Below are 19,568 nucleotides of genomic sequence, written 5' to 3'. Positions count from 1 at the left end.
GATGGGGAAGTAATCATTTCAACGTGCTCTTATGTGTACTTTTATACATGTTCCTGATTAAAAAACGTCATACTGAGAGAGCACTGATTTCCCCCGTGTGTGTCGATCAAGGTTAAACCCCTCGGACCATCTGGAGCAGCCCTGGCTTTAGGACGGGTAACTAATAATTGAGCGGGTAACTAAATATTCAAAAACACTACGTAATCCCGGCGTACATTGCTCCACCGTCTGCATTACCTAATCCCAGAAGCCATCGCGGGGAGGCGGGGACATGGCAAGTTGTCAGGGCAACCTGCATGTCATTTAACACACTCCACCCACTTCGTCGCTCGCGGCCAATCGGAGGCCGTAGAAATGACATCATTGTTATTTTCAGTAGAGCTGCAGCTTAGAGGTGGATAAAGTTCGTCTCCACGTTGGAAGTGATAGAAAGTATTATCCCCGTTCGGACCCGGATTCGGATTTTTTTTTGGGGGGGGTGAAGGAGGATCCGTCGAAGCGGAAACTTTAAGCGTGAAAAACACCGAGGAACCGGCGAAGGGCGAAGAAAAGGCGGTTTTCGTTGATGATCACGCCGCAAACCAAAAGAAAAGTTTTCTCGGGACGCGAAGTTGTCAAGTGAGTTGAACTTCAACAATAGGCGGATTCTATCACAAGACAGTCGCGATCCAGGGAGGCGCAGAGCACATGTGTTTTTGTTGGTTTGTCGCAATAACAGAAAAGGAGAACAGAGCTCATTCAAGGTGATTTAAAAACTTTTATGTCCAGAAAAATGGAAGCGACGTTTTACGACGAAGCCGTGAACGGCTCCGGCTCTCAGCACGACGGGCCGACGGTGTATGGGTTCAACCCCAAAACCCTCAAGCAGACCATGACGCTCAACCTCAACGACCCGAAACACTTCAAGCCCCAGCTGAGCGCCAAGGCCCTGGACATCCTCACGTCCCCAGACGTCGGCTTGCTGAAGCTCGCCTCGCCCGAACTCGAGCGACTGATCATCCAGTCCTGCACCGGGCTGACGACTCCCACCCCGACCCAGTTCGTCTGCCCCAAGAACATCACCGACGAGCAGGAGGGCTTCGCGGAAGGCTTCGTGAGGGCCCTGGCGGAGCTCCACTACCACCAGCAGCCCCCCTCCGCCGCCTCCGCCTCTTCCTCCTCCTCCTCCGCCGCCGCCCACGGTGACGCACAGACGGGCGCGAGCGGCGGCATGGGATCCGGCCCCGCCGCGTCCGAGAGCGACGGGATTCCCTTCAGCTGCACGGCGCGCACCGACCCGCCGGCGTACACCAACCTGGGCGCTTTTGGCCGCGCCGCGGGTTCCGCGTGCGCACCGGCCGGCGAGAGGAACCCGCCGATGGGCTACGCGTCCGGCCCGCAGCCGCCCCACAGCAACATGGACCACCTGGCGGCGGCGGCGGCGCAGCACTCGCGGCTACACGCGCTGAAAGAGGAGCCGCAGACGGTGCCCGAGATGTCCGGCGACACCCCGCCGCTCTCCCCCATCAACATGGAGAAGCAGGAGCGAATCAAAGCGGAGAGGAAGCGCATGAGGAACAGGGTGGCCGCGTCGAAGTGCCGGAAAAGGAAGCTGGAGAGGATCTCCCGGCTGGAGGACCGGGTGAAAAACCTGAAATGCCAAAACACGGAGTTGGTTTCCTCCGCCAACGTCCTGCGGGACGAGCTGGCGCTGCTCAAGCAGAAGGTCATGGACCACGTTAACAGCGGCTGCCAGCTCATTTTGACGCAGCAGCTCCAACCTTATTAGACCAACATGGGTATACAAACAACAAGGGACATTTCTTGTGGACCAAATTGAGCCATGCAGGGGAGCCCCTGCGTCTCTGTGACATTATCCACCAAACGGTCCGCCCAGACTGAAATCCACTAAGTTTCTGCAGACAAATAGCAAGAATGGACACTGATGAGATACTTGTAATTGCTCAGTGCGATGAATTATTACAGAGCAGAGGCCACCCGACGGACGGACAAAGCACAGGGGCCGCATTCGCTTCATATACCCCTCTGGTGTGGCTTAAGATTTCTTTTTGTTCTTAATGTTCCTCCCCCTCCACTAAAAACTACAACATGCATTCATTCAAAAAAATGTAGCATGGTGTTTATACCTAAAGCTAATATGTCGTCCCAGGAAGCCTTGCTGTGTGACAGCGCATGTGTGTGATCAGATTGCAAATTGACAAAAAAAAACCACAGTGAACGAGGCGTTTCCCTGCAACACCCCCCCGTTGTCAAGTAGCAATTATGCATAAATACTTCAAGCACTGAGTATCCCACCAGCGACTACACAGCATGACCAGACTGACACTAACAACACGAATCACACCTTTACGCGAGGACTCTTATTGGTGTGTGTGTGTGCGCGCGCGCGCGTAGCGTTCCCTGACATAACCTGCCTTACTTTCTTAACCCCCTTTTTGTTCATACAACTTTGATATAGACCCGAAGTAACACTTTTTAATATTTGTATGTCTTTTGAGCACTTCCGAACTGTAAATATGATCAAATAAAAATGTTGGACACGCGTTGTGTGTACGTATTTATTTTTCTCTTCTCTCTCCTGAATAATCGATCGTCGAACACGGTCGTGTAGCGCTCACGGGTTTGTTATTGAGGGACTGGGAGGCGGGCGGGATGGTGAGTCACCAGTGGACGTGTGTCGCGCTCGTAATGGTCGCTGGATCCGCGCGGCCGCTGATTGGACGGCGAGGTGTCGGAAGTGAGCAGCAGGCGGCCAAATATGGCGCGAGGTCCACAGTGCGCACTGGGACGGCGCGTGAGTCACGGTCCTCCCACTACAGCTGGTGACAACCTACAGGGGAAACCTGCGAGCCGCCAGCAGATCTGTTTACACACTTTGGGCGTGTGTTGAGGTACACGAGCAATAAAGATTGATGTGAACATATTCTCAATTGATAAACTTGTACCGTGGAAAAAATATTTATTTTCAAAACTGTAATAGACAAAAGGGGCTTGTGTGGGAAAACACACATTTTAGCCTGAACAAAATGCTACATATAGATATTGCACCGACACACAAAGGCTTTAGGTTACACACATTGCAGACCACCAACACTGACGAATTCTGGCTGGTCTTTGAACGCGACAGAATGCAGTAAATGTTTCAGGGATACGTCGGAGGCAGATCCGAGGCATGTTCACGAGGGGCGTGACGACACAGGAGGCAGCTGTCCGGCACATTTCAAAAGGACCCTGCACCCACCGTAAACCCACCTTTACCCTCAGGACCATGTGCGGACAGCGATTGAAGGTTGACAATTTCTCAAATCAATCTTTATCCATTTTATTCGTGAATCAAGCTTGATGACCTCTACGCTGCCCCCAGCCTCCACCCGAGACAAGGACCGATGAACCAAAAGGCCGGTGTGTAATGTTTAGTTAGACACATTTGATAAAGACTGTTCGGTGTATTTTTTTTAAAGGACATATTTGAATAGTTGCGATGCATATCAGACACCAAAACACTGATGCAACCTGGCCAAATAGGTACTTACTTTTTCTGTCCAGTGCTCCACCCGCTGTTATTGCCTAAAATGAAATACCTTCAACATTTTAAGAAAAGAAGAAAAACACTAAACAGTTTGACCATCAACAGTCCAATGATGGTCGGTTGACGGCCAAAATAATAACAATTTTCCAGCTTCTGGCAGGTGGGCGGCGACAGACTTCCCGCTCTGTGTCCAATGTCTAACGATTCAGTTTAATCTTGCACGACTCGGGCGCTAGCGCTTTGTGCAACAGGGAGGTGCGGTTCCAAGTATTATGAAAAAAGGAATTCACGACACACTGTCCCCCGTGCACGTCCATGTTTGGGGTTGTCTTTGCATTAGGTTCCCCCGGTTCACGTGCAGTTACATCAGAGGTTCTCAGCTGACGAGCAGGCCCTCCTTGGCGGCGAGGCGCTGCCGGTGGACGTGGTCCTGCTCCAGTTCTTCGTGGCTGGGGTGCCAAAGCCGTGACAGGATGCGCTCCATGTTCAGGGCGTACATAGTGTGGGAGGGCATCACACCGTGGTGGACCTACATGAGACAAGTGTTTCAGGGAGACATGTAACCATGCAAACCGCTTGTGTAGAAAAGGGCAGACAGGAATAACGTATTTGAACAAATTTAGTAATAAACATTGAGGTCTGCTTCACCAGTACGATCAATGAGAACATTTAAATTGAAATACATTGAAATAGCTGAAACATCTACCACTAATGATGAATGCATTCAGTGTGGATTAATGGCAGTGTTGTGTATGTTAAGGATAAATACAATCATTTTCTCAGTAATTAAGCATTAAGTACACACTCATAAAAAAGGTGACAACGGTTTTAGTTTTTGATAAAAGGATCAAATCTGTCTTTTTGAAGGCGAATTTGGCCCCAAGGGCCGAGAACGTTTGTGAACACCCGTCTCTTACCTGTAAAGCCTCCAGGAGGTCAAACATGTTTATTGGAGGGAGGGGAGCAGGGAGAGAACCAGCAGAACAAGCCAATAAGTGTACAGCTTGTTGCTCTGCCTCATCGGGTGACACTTGAGGTGGCGGGCCAGTGGCGAAGGAAGCACTTGGAGGGGGACTGAAAATAAGAAGTCAAAATTAGTATGGACTGAACGACGCGCCCTGTACTACAACTACCTTTTAATACCAGCAGCAGAAACCTGACCTAAGAGCTAACACGGTCGTCCCTACCATTCAGTAACACTGTGGTAAGCGGCAAGGCTGTTTTTTAGATACGGCTGCGGCGTCACATCGCTGCCAAAGGCGTACGGGAATCGACCATCTCGTAACCTATAAGCCTTCCTCCGGGTGATGACAGCAGTCAGGACGTCTTTCAAGTGGTGCTGCAATAAATCAGAACGGCACGTCAGGCTTGTCACAATCGCCTGGTTAAGCAATGCGGTCAGTCACGATTAACGAGCCGTACAAAAATATCTCCCCATTTGTCAATCGAATTAAGGAAATGTCAAGTTCTACAATGAAACAACCATGTTAAAAAGTACCAGCACAATCTTATTTTTTCATTGCGTTGCAAGCTAGGAGGCTAAAATATCTGGACCATAATCAGTGATCATTAAAAGACCACGGCCAACAGAAATTAATTTTTTGTTTTGAGAACAGAATACAATTTGTACGAATTTCCAGAACAAAGCGACGGAACAGAGTACGCAACACGTTCTGTCGTACACATTCTGCTAGATTACAAGACCTTGTGATTAGTACAACCTTGTATGTGAAATCCACTAAGTAACAGTACATGATGGCAACTTGCTTCCAGAGTAGAGCGAAGCCAGTGTCTTCCCTCTCAGTGAACGGCGGCGGGGTCTGTACCTCCTTTTTCATGTTTACAATTGTACAATTTAATCTTGTAATAACCGGTGGACTTGACTTAACATTTCGGTGCGGACAGCTTCTACACACCTCCACAGCGTAGATCATGCTGCTGACGGCATCGTCTGTTATGTTGTCCAGGTTCAGCTCAAAGGCCGTCACCATCATGCGCGCCTCCAGCTGGCCTCGCGTGGGCAGCAACAGAGTGTGGGCACTGAGACGCATCTCCTCCTCCTCACCTCCTCCCACCTCCCTGGGGCTGAACGGCTGGGCGCCGCTCAGAGGGTTCTGTGGCTGGAAACGATGCTGAAGACATACGAGTGTCCAAATGATTTAGATAGAACTTTGTTGCACCCGACCGTTACAACCACTTACTACTACTTAAGCGCATACCTTATGACCTTTTTAAACAGCGTTTCTGTTAACTGACCAAGCCTCTGCCGGTACAAATACGAGGTTAAGTACTTACATCAAATTTTTGTCTGGAGGAACATTTCTTCTTTCCTTTTGGTTTTCCAGGCTTTGAGGCTAAGCTGCCTTGCCACTGTAATGGTCCTACGCCCTCTGGAGGACAGTAGAAGAACACAAAAAACATAAAAACAGATCATATTGTCCCTTTAGTTAAATGTGCTGATATACAGTGAGTGATACAGTCTTTGATCATTAAGTTACATTACTAAAATCAAGGAATTTAACAACATCAACGTGTCTGAAACAACCCTTCTCCAATACCTTAAGACAATAGAATTACTTTAAAACTAACTCATTTTTAAAAAAAGGTACTGTGCATTTCAAAAAAACATAGCATGGACACAAAAAAAGCTCATGTGCAGTCTCATGAAACAATGTGTTCGTTAAGGAACTTCACCTGGTGTGGACACAATGATTTGGCAGCGTGTGAGAATGGCCAGGAGAAAATCATTGTGAACATGGACTGTGGGAGGAGAATGAGAGAAAGACAAATAAGCAGCACTTCCTTACAGAGCATCGATCACTCAACTTGAGGCATCCTTTGCTTGCTTACTAACCATTCTCCTGGGCCAAGAGACGACGAGCCTCGATGTCAAACTCCTCCTTGCTGATTTTTTGTTTGAACCACAGCTTCAAGTTTGCCCAGTAACTGCATGCAGACAACAAACCGAAAACATCACAACACACACACACCTTACTCCAGGAGTTAAGATGCATTTACTGCATGACTTTCATTTAAAATCAGTCTCTTTACATCTCACTTTCTCGCTCTTTTAAATACAGTTAGATAGTTTTCTCTTAGCGCTGTCATAAGTCGAAGTATAATTAAACTACATTTACACAAACCTACAAAAACGTTAACGTCACAAATAAGAACACCATATTTAAATGTCTCACATAAAAGTACTGACTAAAAGCAAATAAATATCGACTATAACTGTTGCTGAGGGGAAATGCTGCAAACATTAGCAAGTGATAGCAAGCTGCTACTCCCCACGAGCTAGCTAAGGGCAGAACTACTTTGCATTTCAACCGCAAACTAAGAAAAACAACGGAGAACAAACGGCACATATAAAAAACACACACAGAGAGCGTTGAACTTACTGCTTGACGTTATCGCCAATTGCATCAGTTAAATTTTTCTTCGCAATCTCAAGCTCGCTAGCATGAGCCGCCATGGCGTTTATGGAGTCCTACAACGACGTCATCATCCCGCGACACATACGTTTAACGCTTTTTTGTTGTTGTTGTACAGGTTTTTTGAAGCACATAAAGAGAGGTTACATAAGAGTGTTCTCCCTAGCATTAGCTATACATTTAACTATAACTCATCAATATATTTAGGCGTACATAATAGGAATGGGAGCTGGTAGATGGTAAGGTCCTTTGACCAGACAAAAGCGTTTTTATGTGAGACTAAAGTTGTTATAAAAGTTTCACTGACAACCCACCTATCCGAACTACTGCCTATTTTACCTGTTTTATTGTGGTATCCACACAGAAACCTATTAAAATTACTTGACCACTAGGTGGTAGCATAATATAATTTAAATGATGTCTTTAAGAAGGAATCCCCGCTTTGTTGCTGCCATCAGCTTGTATGGTTCCATGAGCTCTCTAGATAAAGTGTGACTGAGTCAATATCAAAGTCTGATCAATGTAAGAAATGTCAGTGGAGAAAAAAGTTTATCCCGAGGGCACTGAGCTGTGATAAAACATTCTAGTTCACATGTCCTCCCTGTAAATGTATTTTATTTGTTATTTTCTTGTTGATCTTCAGACTTTTTACTGGTGACGTCAGTAAACTTAAAAATGGGTATTTGGACTCACTCACTCCAGATATATACTTTCAATGACCTCTGTAACCTCCTTCCAATAAAATGCCAGCTGCTGGAATATGGGTAGTTTTAATACAATTGGTGAAAACGGATTTAGATAAACATGCGGCACATTCCATTTTAACCACGGAAATCCATGAGACATGAATCATCCCCGGCTGGCTCTAATTTAATTAGACTTTCCATTACCATCCCTCCAGACAGAGATCAAGACATCAACCCCTTTTTTGATTGATGTAAATATTTGATATCCATCTTTCCATCTCAAATTTTTGTATTACAATTTCTACGTCTGACTTTAATTTAGTCTTTCTTTATTTCAGTATCGATAAAATCAATAGTGCAAAAAATCCTTTTCTAACTATATTTCCTCCGCAGCTGAAAGAAGAAAAAAAACCCCAGATAGGAGCGACTGCTGTGCTTTTTTATTCTCCACTGGGCCTGATGTAAAACATTTCTGTGGTTCCTGTGCTTTATGACTATGGCTCACGCTTCTCCTGAGCCAGTTTAGAGCGGGGAGCCCCTTTTGTTTTTCACAGTTTTAACTATGCTGCAGAATCAGTTCAGTGGTCCTTTGGTTTGGTCTCTCCAGGCGCTTTACAAAAGAGATCCATTTGATAAATGGTTTCACGGTTTGAATCTAGAATAAACAAGCTTTTCATACCAACCACACAAACTACGATAATAATCAGAAATTCTGGCACTAATAGATGTATTCAACAGTTAGTATACGTATAGATAAAACTCAATGAGGCTCCTTTGTTTGTTTATTTCTGAGTTCAATAGGTGCCTGGACTAACTTCCTTTAGACAAAGAATAAGAATTTGAGTTTGAACAATCTCAGCGCTCTCCTGCTTTAAACAAAGCATCCCTCTGCTGTTCATTTTAAACTAATATGTGAGAGTGGAAACTTCAGCTGTCTGCAGCTCAGTGAGCCTTCCCAGATTCCTCCAAATGATCCTCCATTTTAAACCAATGTCTGTTAAGCTTTAAATCAAAAGAGCACGTAGGAGCAGACTGAGCAATGGAGTTGTTTACCGTTGGGCAAAAATGAGTCATGGTGCTTATTTTCAAAGAAAACAGCGCCACATCCTGCATGTTGACTTTCTGGTTGACTGGTTTGAAGGCTAATGAGTCCCTCTCCTGGACATTCCCCCAACAGCAGATGTCTTTCAGCAAACAGCAGCAGAGCCAGGCTCTTCCACGAATCTTCCGAGCCTGGTGCCATCCCGGTGGTAAAACACGTAGACAGCGAAGCTTCACTTTGTGACAAAGAGGGCTTTCACCGTAAATCCTCAAGTGGGTCTCGGAGGACCACACTGTAGCGGCGCTCGGCCATCCCCAGGCTGTCGGCCTGGTATTCGAGGCGGTTCGGCCCTGAATGCGGTGCCCTCACCAGAGTCAAGGATGTCACCTTCTTTCTTCCGATGTCTGGCTGCACAGGAGTTTGTTTTTTTGGGGCTCGTCGTGTGTTTCCATGAGCTCACGGGGCTGTAAGATGTAAGGGCTCAGTGTGTGTGTGTGTGTGTGTGGTGGGCCGAGTGGTTGGAAGACTACGGTTAGGGCTCCTGGTGATGGAGCGTCCCGTACCTACACTCTCAGGGTTTTTTTTAGGCTCAATGTCACAAAACACAGTTATAGAACGTTCATTAAAACACCTAGAAGAGAGCGCCAGAGTCCGTACATAAGCTTTTCATGGCTCAAAGTTAAAATAACACCAACATACGCTCTTAAGCTCACCATCAAAATGTTTTATTTGCTTTGTTGAACACTTAAAAAACAAGAACTGTAAAATAATTGTTTTAAGGGGGTTCTACGGGTTGGACTGTTTTATTTGTAGTAAATTGGTGCAGTGACAGATCAGCCTTCAAGTAACTGCTTGTGAAACAACTTGTGATTTTTACTTTTTATTTTCTGTAGATGTAAGACAATCAAAACGTGGCTTGTTACACTGGGACTTTTAGAGGTCCCGGTGGGGTGATAAGAAAAAAACAAATCCGCGTCTTAATGCTAACTTAGTTGCTAAACTTCCTATTCATATTTACCATCCAGGCAATAGTGGGAGGCCAATGATTTCATTTGACTTTTGGTACAAACATTTTTTTTAAAGTGCACTTTCCCAAAAGTAACACTTTAATCCGCATATGAGGGTATTAACTCTCAATCAAGTTCTATGTCAAACAACGTATTTTCCAAAATATCCCACTATTCTTTTTAAATAACAGCAGTGAATGTAGCCAAATGAAAGTACCCTCAGAAAACAAAAGCTTGATTTACCATAAAGGAAGTTTGAGGTTTAAAAGAGTAGACAGTGATAATAGTCATGCAGCTCATGCTGAGAGCCGGACTGGGGACTTGTCATCCACAGAACGTGTCACCACTTTAAAGGAGACGCCTCTGCGATGTATTCGTCGGTGTCTTTGAGGCATTTTCCCGACAACACAGAGCACAAGGCTGCGCACATTTAATAGAACATCTGTTAAATACGGCTGTGCCCCTTTCTGTGGATTAACAGTGTCTGCTGGAAAGAGAGCAACATTTCATCTGCGTGACTCACAAACGCAAGACGAGTTCGGAATGGGCATATGACCTGAACAAGTACCAAAAACTATAAGTTAAGCACGAATTAGGACGTAGCAGTAAATCAGCACGGCACATGAAAGGAGTTCCTTCAAATTCAAAAGAAAGTATGTACTCCAAAGTGATCCTGGATATAAGTTGTGCACTTATGTTCTACCAAGTATTTTGACTCGATGGCCTCAGGTTATATTACAGTTTAATTTTATAGCCGCTATTTTTTTTTTACATGATCGTAAACATGTTTCATGTCCAGTTGGAGCAGCCTCCTGGCTTTGCTTTGTTTGCTCTAAAAACTTTGTGAGAAATGGGTGTGAGGGACTTTGTGGTCTGAAGAACACCAGAACAATATGAGGGTCTATTTTCAGTTGAGAGACCAAAGACTGTTGTTAAAAGCTGACCCACATGTAAAAAAAAAAAAAAAAAAAACAGAAGAAGAAAAGCTCCCCTCTCCTCTCGGATGGTTTCCCCCAAAGGATGCCGCTTTCCTGCCATACCGGTGATTACAGAGAGCAGCCGTGACTTTGTCAATGAAAAGATATGTTACAAAAACATACAGTTCAAGCACTTTCCGTGTGGAAAGAATGTCAATTTCTGTGTATTTAAAAGGAAGAGGGGGGGGGAAATAATTTGGAAATTTGGCTGAGTTCCATCTTCCTTCATCCCCCTCCCCTCCCCTCCCCCTTTCTCCCGTCTTTCTCTTTCTTTATTCTGTCCGGCTTCCAGCAATGTGTTTCTCATTGTCTGTCCCATTGCCTACAACTCTCAACACGCTTGGTCGGCATATTTTTTATGCTCGAAAACACTCCAAACACAATGTAATTCTAATTACACTAATCTTTTTTTCTCGTCAAGCAAAGCTTCTTTTTACCCCCCCGAGTTATACTGAAATGGAATCATCAGCCAAATGAGAAAAACATTCAACAGCATTTCCACATGTGCAAGCACACTTTGAGAATGATGAATGCCATTTACACAGTTGAGGAAATGTGTTCTATTTTCTGTAGGATTGTTTACTGTTCCCTCAGGACATCCTGCCTCCTTTCACTGTTATGATAAGTTAATTGTACACATAAATGATCATTCCTGGTCAAAAAGTAGTTTAACATACAGTATGAAAGGTCATTGTGAGTGCAGAGAGAGACTGTTTTTGTGTAATCAAACAATGTTGGTTCTTTTCAGATCTGGAAATAGATATGGAGCCTAAAAAGATCCATATAGGTAGTAACAAAATGTATGTATGAGCATTTAGCCCACATGTTTATCTTGGCGAGGTAGGAAGAGCTGCATTTGGATCCTGTTAAGCTAAAGCTTCTGAATGACATCGATAGCAGTGAAGCTGTGTCCGATGTGGTGCCTCATCTCCCCGGGGTTACTTAGTAATGAGGAAACACTGTGGTCTCTTAATCAGATATACAGCTAGCATCATTTACCTACAAATGGCCTTAATTATTCCTTCAACATCAAATGTAGTTCATCATTAAAAGAGCGGTATGGCTTACTTTAAACTGTCATTGTGGCCCCATAAAGTGTATCTATTATGCTATAAAGAGAAAAACGTTTCACGCAGACTTCAAATCTGTAACAGGAGGCAGATCAAGTCGCAACTGGATGTTAATCTCTGTCGGTGTCGCTGCGTTGTCTCGGATCAACAAATTGCCGATTACACGTACAGTAACAGAATGAGGTTCAAGTTTGCTCCCGGGCCTCCACAATTACACCTGGACCAGCCTGGCTTGCGGTATCTCCTCAGTCTATGGGCCTGATCAGCAAACGCACAGACTTCAGCGAGTAGAAGCCTCCGCCGTAGTCCGCCCAGAAGATCCCATCTTGGAATTTGCTGCGGTAAACGCCTCCGGTGTACCAGACACCGTTAAGGTTGGCTTGGCCACAAGCGTTGTACCACCAGCCTCCTTTGTGGAAATGGGCACAGTTACCTGATGTGGAGAGAGACGAGGATGGGGATGATTAGCTGTATGAGGACGTGATTTTCACTGAGAAAATGTCTTTTGTCTTCAGAAAACATGCATATCCAGAATAAGCCTCATTCCAAGGGCCTAAAACATTTGGCCAGTAGCCCTCTGCGCCTTGATGCAGACTATAGACTGTATAAAATATGAACGTAGTCTCCATGACGTCACCAATGTGAAGAAGACACGCAGCGAAGCTTAAAGGGTGTGGCTGCGGCCATTAAAAAGCAAAACTCTGCGGGGGGGGGGTCTACCATTAATGAATATAATTGAAAAAGTGTGATTTATACAAATATCAATCATCAAATTTGATATGGAGACCATATTGGTGCTAGGCTGTAATATGTTTATTTCTACATGCCCACATTAATGGACGGAAAAGTTATCGGTGATGCTTGCAAATGGAATCGTGCCGCGTTCAAGTCTTCAGGTGAGCAAAAGATTGCGAGGGTATCGTATTTTTATCCACTCAGATCACATGGAGCACCGAATAATTCCAAGATCTGATACTATGACAGAAGTTTGAATCTTCAGTAGAAAACCACCACGCACTCCAAAGGGCTCCCATGTTGGTCTACCTGAGAATGCATCCTTGTCCCGATCCAGAGTAGTGAACTGTTTGCCGTTGTGGCTGCTCAGGGAGTCCCCGGCGTTGCCCTGGTAGGTGCCCAGCCGCAGGCGGTAACCCTCTTTCTCAGGCTCTAGATGGAAGCTGCTGTACTGAGCGTAGACCTTCTTGTCCATCCAGTCCTCCAGCTCCACCAGCAGCTTGTAGTCCCCCTGCCTCCCCAGGTTGTAGATGCCTTCCAGACCGAGCCAGTATTCTCCGTCGATGTTGCCAAAACCGCTCTAATTGAAGGGAAGATTAAAAGGAAGGTTACAGGAAAGTAATGAGCATAGTCTTTCATGTGGTAGCCGGAGGAGTTTAGAAACGTGAGAATTGTTTGGGAACATAAAAGCGCATGTCACAGAACGAATGAGAAATTTCTTTTTGATGACGTTCTGGTCGTGGTTCTGTATTTAAGACAAAATACAAAACTTCAAGAGAAAGATCTGTGGGAAAAGAACAATACCCATTCGTACGAAAGACATGTTGAGTTTACGCAGGAAAATACCCATCCAACATCAGATTGCTGGTCGATCGCTCAAACCCAGAAGCGCTCTTGGATCGTGGTTAATGGTGAAATCGGCCTGCGCGCTGGTGTTGAATAACTGCGAGCAATCTACATCTGGCCATGTTTCCCCTGAACACTTCACTGGGCAGAGGAGTTTGAGGTTTGTGATTTTGGATTGAGCTGGTTGAGCCAGCAGATGATGAACGATGTAGGGTTTCTCTGCACGGCCTACGCTGCAATGCTGTGTGTGTGTGTGTGTGTGTGCATGTGGTGGCTTTGTGGGAGAGTGCAGAGGCAAATCAATGTTGAAGAGAGCAATTTAGCTTCCAGACACACATGCACAAGCCGGGCCGAATGGAACGCTGGATCGCCGAGGCTGCCAGAAGAGATACACTCCATCTCGTCCGAATCTCGTTGATGAGAGAGTCTATATGTCGTGGTGTAGGACGGCACCATAGGAGGAGCGGTTCTTGGAAAGAAACGCCTGTAGATTGAGTTGTGGAACATAGTAGCTTCTCATCCAACTTTTCATAATGGGAATCTCAAACCATACTACCTCCGGCGAATTTCGGCGCTGAAGGGGGCGTTATAGTCTACAATAAGTGAAAACACAAGGATTCCGGTCCAGGATATATATATATATAATAGTCCCAATGAACCCAGATGGTTCTCCTAGACGGGTCATCGGCTCAGGAGAAAGGAGATAAATTAAATAAACAGGGCGGGGGAAGTGTCATATGTCACCACCTTGTAGTTATCCCAGTTCCTGAAGAAGTTCACAGAGCCGTCTCTCCTGCTCTGGATCACAGTCCAGCCCCCGTTGTCTATATCCTGTTCGCACCAGGCCTGGACGGGCCTCTCGGCTTCGTCCGGTCTGATCAGGTACATGCCGCTGGTGCTGTGGCCGGCTTCCTGCGCCGCAAGACAGTCTCTGAACGGACCTGAGAGACAAGAGGAAGAGGAGGAGGCCGGTGGTTAGAAAGACAAGGAAGTGTTTGATAAATCCTCTAACTTCCAACAGAAATTGCTAAAAAGCACCAAAATGTCTGAGGCTAATGTGTCCAAAGCAACAGTGCAGTTACTGTTGTTTGTTTGTTCCTAAAAATGTTTGCCTTGGACGGGCATTTTTTGTTGCCGGAGCACTGAAACACCTTAAAGATGACAAGGAATTCAATTCAATGTATGAACGACGGCTATAAAAAAAGTGAAAAACACTTTTATGAAGGTTGGCGGATGGTTGCGGGAAAATTAAATCACCTTACCGTAATAATGAATTATTTGCTTTCCTTTGAGTTAAGTAACCCTTTTCAAGGTAATTCACCATTCTTGTTGAAAGAGTTTTAATCAAAAGCACATGTATCAGTGATTCTCCTGGCTAGTAATGAAATAATGTACCGGTGTAGTCCATTGACTGAAGAATTTTACCATAAGCACCTCTACTTTGTGGTCTGCAGGAGCCTATCATGCCGACCTGGGTTTCATTTCCATTTCGCATGCAATGGAACAGTCTTGTAAGGGATCCATTTCATACACGGCTGCACTGAAATCCTACACACTTTATTATTCTTGGGCAAGAGCAATCTGAATGTGTCAAGAATTACTGTCGATGAGCAAAATCGCACTGGTTAGGTCTTTCTTTGCTTTAAGTCCCCCGCCTCGGTTGAGACATTACAACATTTTTATTTCCACCCTGGTTTGGGTTCTTTCTGTTAAGCGGAGTTTCAGCTGCAAAACGGATGGATGGATGACTCCCCCCTCCGCCCGCCACCTACTCATCCCCTCACCTTCAGAGCTGAAGTTTTGATGCGGTTTCTGAGCTTCCAAGGTGCCGCTCGTGGGTGACGGTCCGGAGCGAGAGCCCCTCTCCCGGGCAAAGCCCCGGGTGTTGTCCCTCTGGATCTCGTTGGTGAAACGTGGCACAGTAACAGGAAGGTTCTCCGGCACCACCTGCACAAGCGGAGGCCCCAAGGGCGGCTGGTCGTGCCTGCGGCTGTACACCTGCATGCATCGCTCCTCCAAGGCTCCAATCAGAACTGACTGGTTGTTCACCACTGCGGACAGAGCTGCGTATTTGGCCTCCAGCTCCCTGTACCTGGACCCCAGGCGCAGCGACTCGCTGGTGGCGTTGAGGATGCGCGTCTCCAGCTGGGCCAGCTCCAGGGAGTTGTCCCTCTTCCGGATGATCTCGTGCAGCAGTTGCATGTAGAGCTGGGTCACTCTGGAGTTCATGTTCCTGCTCTCTTTCCTCATCAGCTTCATCTCGTTCACCAAGTTGCCATCGACGTCCACCACTAACTTCAGGGTCTCCATCTCCCTACGCTGCCTCGACAGAAGGTCGCGCACGGCGGCCACATCCAGGCGCGTCACCCGGTCCTTGTCGTTTGAATAACCGCGAGAGGCACAGATGGGTCCTGTGATCTTCTGCTCGGGGACCAGGAAGGTGTAGGAGCACTTCCGACTTTCTTCTTTGGCCTCCGGAGCCCTTCGTATCCGGGAGAGGACGGGGTGCTTTGTGAGGGCTTGGCTGTGGCCACAGAAAGACAGACAGAACAGAATAACTACGCTCCACATTCCGGTTTCCATGGCTCCTCCTCTCTCTATCAACAAACAAGCTAGAGATCTATGGATAAAGGAAGAAAAAAATGAAAAGTTGGTGTTATTCTTTATTACACTGATAGTCAATAAATAATAAAAAAAATCAGCTATATTTTCCCACTTCTCTGCGTTATCTTTGGCCTGAAAGTTTCTACTAAAGTCTTTAAAAGGAGGAAACAGGACGGAAAAGACACTCTGTAGTTCCACCATTCTTGTAATGAGTGAACAACGTCAATACTTTTAAACGTTGTCATGCAAATTTGGGGCCCCCTCCGAAAGAGCCGTAATCACTTTGGCAATCTCCTCACGCTTGATTTCGTACAACTCATCATATTCAGCTCTTTTGTGTTCGGGCCTAAATTCAAATAAATCAAGAAATGTCAATAAAATCAACATTATACCTGCTAAAAATCAGCATGTTAAAGTTGCCAGTTAGCATGCCAATGTTAGCATTGAGCTCCACCTCCACAAAAACCACACTATGCATCTTTCTTTGTTGTGATGAACATAAGTCTGCAGTGTTTGGAACCAGGCCTAAACTTTCCAAATTAATAATGATGTGGTCCTACAAAGTACAGTTTCCTACTAGATGTTTGCTTGTATCCTCGAATCCAAAGAAGCCAACGTGCGTCTGTTCGCATAACACAAGAGAGAGTTTCCAGTCGGATGAAATTCAAGCATCGTGCTTAAATCATGAAGTAACTGAGCATCACAGCAGTAAAGTGAAAGGTTTCACATATCAACAGACAGTCCAGCCCCTGTAAGATTTCCCCTCCGGTACGCGTGTGGAGGAGTAAGAACAGGGCCACACATCCACCACAAATCTGTTATAGTAACTCAGACTTTCAATACATTCCCTCATGGGTTCTCTTTCATTAGGGGCCTCACCACATCTGTATCAGGTGTCTGGGTGCGGACAAGTACTAGGACCTGTTTTTTAATATTTCTGTGGATCTCCTGGCTCAGACCTTCCATGAGCCTCCACTATCGTCTTTCAGTATCCGCACTGACTTGGAGTGTGGAGAATTTCCACGATGAAAACCTCACAGTCTGACAAATGAAGTTAAAAGAAAATATTGAGAGGAAAATTGGGATTAAATCACTTTGATAGGGCAGTGTCAGCTGCCAGGATTCATGCATCATTCAGCAAATTCTGCCTGGCTGGCTAAAAGGGAAAGTTTGAATCTGGCTGGGATTAAAACAAATGTATTTGTATGAGTGTAATAGTGCATTCTGGAGTCAATGTCTAGAAGGAAAGCTGGTGTTTTGAGATTTATTGGTTTCAACAACTGATGGGAGTTGTGGGTGACTTTCAAAAATGTGAAGTGAAAGATTCCCTGCCCCATGTTCCCACTCCGTGGAGCTAATGTGAGCCAAGTTTGGGCCAAATCCAACTAGTCTCGTGGATATAAGAAACGTTCATCATACTCGTCTGACAGGAACATCCGATGGACCTCCTCATATCAGAGCTCAACAAAAACAGAGATTTAACAGAAGCCAAAGAAGCAGGATTTAATGAGTCCAAGACAGAGACAGCAGGAGCTTTGAATGATGTCTGTGGTCTCCGCTTGATGTTTAGTTGCACCGTAGAGTCTTTGACCACATGCAGTTAATGGTACTGATCCCGCAGCAGTAAATTCAAACTGCTGCTCAAGCAGAACTCCTTTTATCTGGGTAGAAAAACATTTTTCCAAGCGGATATCTAAGAGTTTTCGTGTTTTCATAAAGCACAATGACTTATGATGGGGTCTGAGCAAACATTTACCTTTAATAGCGCAAAAGTTATGCCGCAGTCTGTAAGATAATGGAAGGAGCTACAGTATTTGTCTTAAATAAACCATCTGAAGGTAAAGGAAAAGGCACTTTAGGGAAAACAGGCCATGTGTCGGAGCTCAGAAACAGCTTGGCACTGTGGGTCAGTTACTGTTACTCAAAGGAGTTCTTTCCCCTGCCTTTCCATAATCACCGGTCATCCCCTTCAATAGCTCGCTGTCAGCAATTGGCCCGTCTGCACGTCTCCAACCGCACAATATGAATCTCACAGGCCCCGGCCCGACAGGAGTGACAGTGTTTACACAGAGGCTCCTCAAGCCAGACGTTTGGATCCCAACGGCAGTTCTAACCACCAGGTTTCTCTCCGTCATTCACACCCTGCTGGTCCTCATCAAGTCAGCCGCAGAAGCCGTGTTCTAATGTTGACTTATTCAAAAGGGCATTTTCTTCTCCTCCTCCGTGCTCACGAGCCAGACCTGACCAGACGCAGCCACCTCATCTACATTAATGCAGTCCTTGTAACAAGAGAGGTCAAACTTTGCCACGGATGGTTTTCCCATTACAGAGTCGGTACCACTGCGTGCGAATCGTAAGGATCCTTTATTCTGCTACATGTGAACCCTCAAAAAGCACGAGGAAGACCCACGCTTGCGTCATCTAATTTCTCTGCAGCTTCATTTCAATGTACAACCTGAACTTATTGAACCTTAGGAAGTAAAGAGTTTCCAGGGAAGATTTGTAGTGGCAACACATTTTAAGGACTGAGCCTAAAGTTATTTTGATGGTGGCACCGATTAGTTTTGTCTGCTGAGGGGTCGACATGATGTATGAGCTTTGTACTGTGCATGAATATCATCACACTGTTTACTTTAAAAATGCGCAAATGTTTCATTTATAACAGTATTTCTGTCACTCTATACTTCTGTAGAAGAACCATGGACGTCTAGATCACTGCTTCCATTTATAATGTCTGTCAATGTTCCTTTTCTCTGTATTTGCATTTTTTAAATTCATTATGAATAGGAGAAGTTTCAGGCATTTGAAAAGTTTATCTCATGGAATGCCTTTATAGGGATGTGGAAAAATGTAAATAAAAACTCTTACCTGTGTCAGTGAGTTCAGTCAGGAGGTTCAGGTAAGACCCGGCTTGGTACGCTTTTTCAATTGGGTTTTCTATGCAGGTTCGTGTTCTCCATTCTCCTCCTCTTAGTCTCCTTCCGTCTTTGCTCTCATTGAGAATGAAGGCCTGCATGCAACTGGCACGAGCAGACACGGCCCACTCAGGGAACAGCAGAGGGTGGTCCACATGCAAAAAGAGGGAGGCTGATGGTGTGATTTTACACATAGTTTGAGCAGAGTGGAGGCTTAGCCCCGCCCCCCCGTCCTGAAAGAAAACACTCCTCCTAATAAAAAGATTTTGCCACAAATGAAAAAATAATAATAAAAGTTTGGCTTGGGGGGGGGACCTCAAAAATCAGTCTTGCTGTCATCAAGTTTTTCTAAAAAAGGTCCCGTTTGCCCCTCTGATGACATGAACAATAACACAATAACTTTCTCCTCCGTTAAACACACATATCCGTCTGCTTCATTCATGAAATTGCAGTTTCCCCATCGTCCTCGAAAAAAGCTGTTTCCCATCAGTTCCCATCTAATGACTGAGTGATTCTGGCGATCAAGTGGCTTGGGCATTTCAAATAAAGAGGTCTGTTTCGAAATGCGAGCATCACTTTGCTCATACATGGGGGTGTCTCTCTCGTGTGGATCCAAGAGCTTTTGGCAGCTGTGTTTATTGTGTTAGGAGGACAATAAGCAGAGGGCTTTGCAGACAGAAAAAGAACAGCCCTCAGCTAAATGTTATGGGATCGAGGAGGAAG

At 45.5% G+C, this 19,568-nt stretch overlaps 3 protein-coding genes across 4 annotated transcripts; 1 reads left to right on the top strand and 2 right to left on the bottom strand.

The window, feature by feature from the left end:
• The first annotated feature begins 376 nt into the window (after window positions 1–376).
• LOC120815715 (transcription factor Jun) lies at window positions 377–2,543 on the top strand. Its single transcript, XM_078099246.1, has 2 exons — window positions 377–618; window positions 769–2,543. Exons 1-2 carry the CDS (start codon window positions 566–568, stop codon window positions 1,766–1,768), a joined length of 1,053 nt encoding a protein of 350 aa, XP_077955372.1. The 5' UTR covers window positions 377–565; the 3' UTR covers window positions 1,769–2,543.
• A 399-nt stretch (window positions 2,544–2,942) lies between these two features.
• tada1 (transcriptional adaptor 1) lies at window positions 2,943–7,444 on the bottom strand. Its single transcript, XM_040170621.2, has 8 exons — window positions 6,931–7,444; window positions 6,384–6,475; window positions 6,224–6,289; window positions 5,825–5,919; window positions 5,446–5,661; window positions 4,717–4,868; window positions 4,447–4,603; window positions 2,943–4,058 (listed from the first exon to the last, which is right to left on the bottom strand). Exons 1-8 carry the CDS (start codon window positions 7,002–7,004, stop codon window positions 3,906–3,908), a joined length of 1,005 nt encoding a protein of 334 aa, XP_040026555.1. The 5' UTR covers window positions 7,005–7,444; the 3' UTR covers window positions 2,943–3,905.
• Window positions 7,445–9,394: 1,950 nt separating this feature from the next.
• Window positions 9,395–18,973, bottom strand: LOC120815706 (angiopoietin-related protein 1). Of its 2 annotated transcripts, none has more exons than XM_040170609.2 (5): window positions 18,799–18,972; window positions 15,111–15,946; window positions 14,074–14,267; window positions 12,790–13,060; window positions 9,395–12,178 (listed from the first exon to the last, which is right to left on the bottom strand). In XM_040170609.2, the coding sequence occupies exons 2-5, from the start codon at window positions 15,907–15,909 to the stop codon at window positions 11,991–11,993; spliced, it is 1,452 nt and encodes a 483-aa protein (XP_040026543.2). In that variant the 5' UTR covers window positions 15,910–15,946; window positions 18,799–18,972; the 3' UTR covers window positions 9,395–11,990. The 2 variants fall into 2 exon arrangements, with proteins under 2 accessions (XP_040026543.2, XP_077955371.1); XM_078099245.1 differs by having other exon boundaries at window positions 9,559–12,178; window positions 15,111–15,850; window positions 18,799–18,973.
• Window positions 18,974–19,568: the final 595 nt, after the last annotated feature.

Source organism: Gasterosteus aculeatus, chromosome 3 (genome assembly GCF_964276395.1).
Source record: "Gasterosteus aculeatus chromosome 3, fGasAcu3.hap1.1, whole genome shotgun sequence".
NCBI lineage: Eukaryota > Metazoa > Chordata > Actinopteri > Perciformes > Gasterosteidae > Gasterosteus > Gasterosteus aculeatus.
The sequence above is the reverse complement of the archived record's forward strand: the minus strand, read 5'-3'. Positions and strand labels throughout refer to the sequence as shown.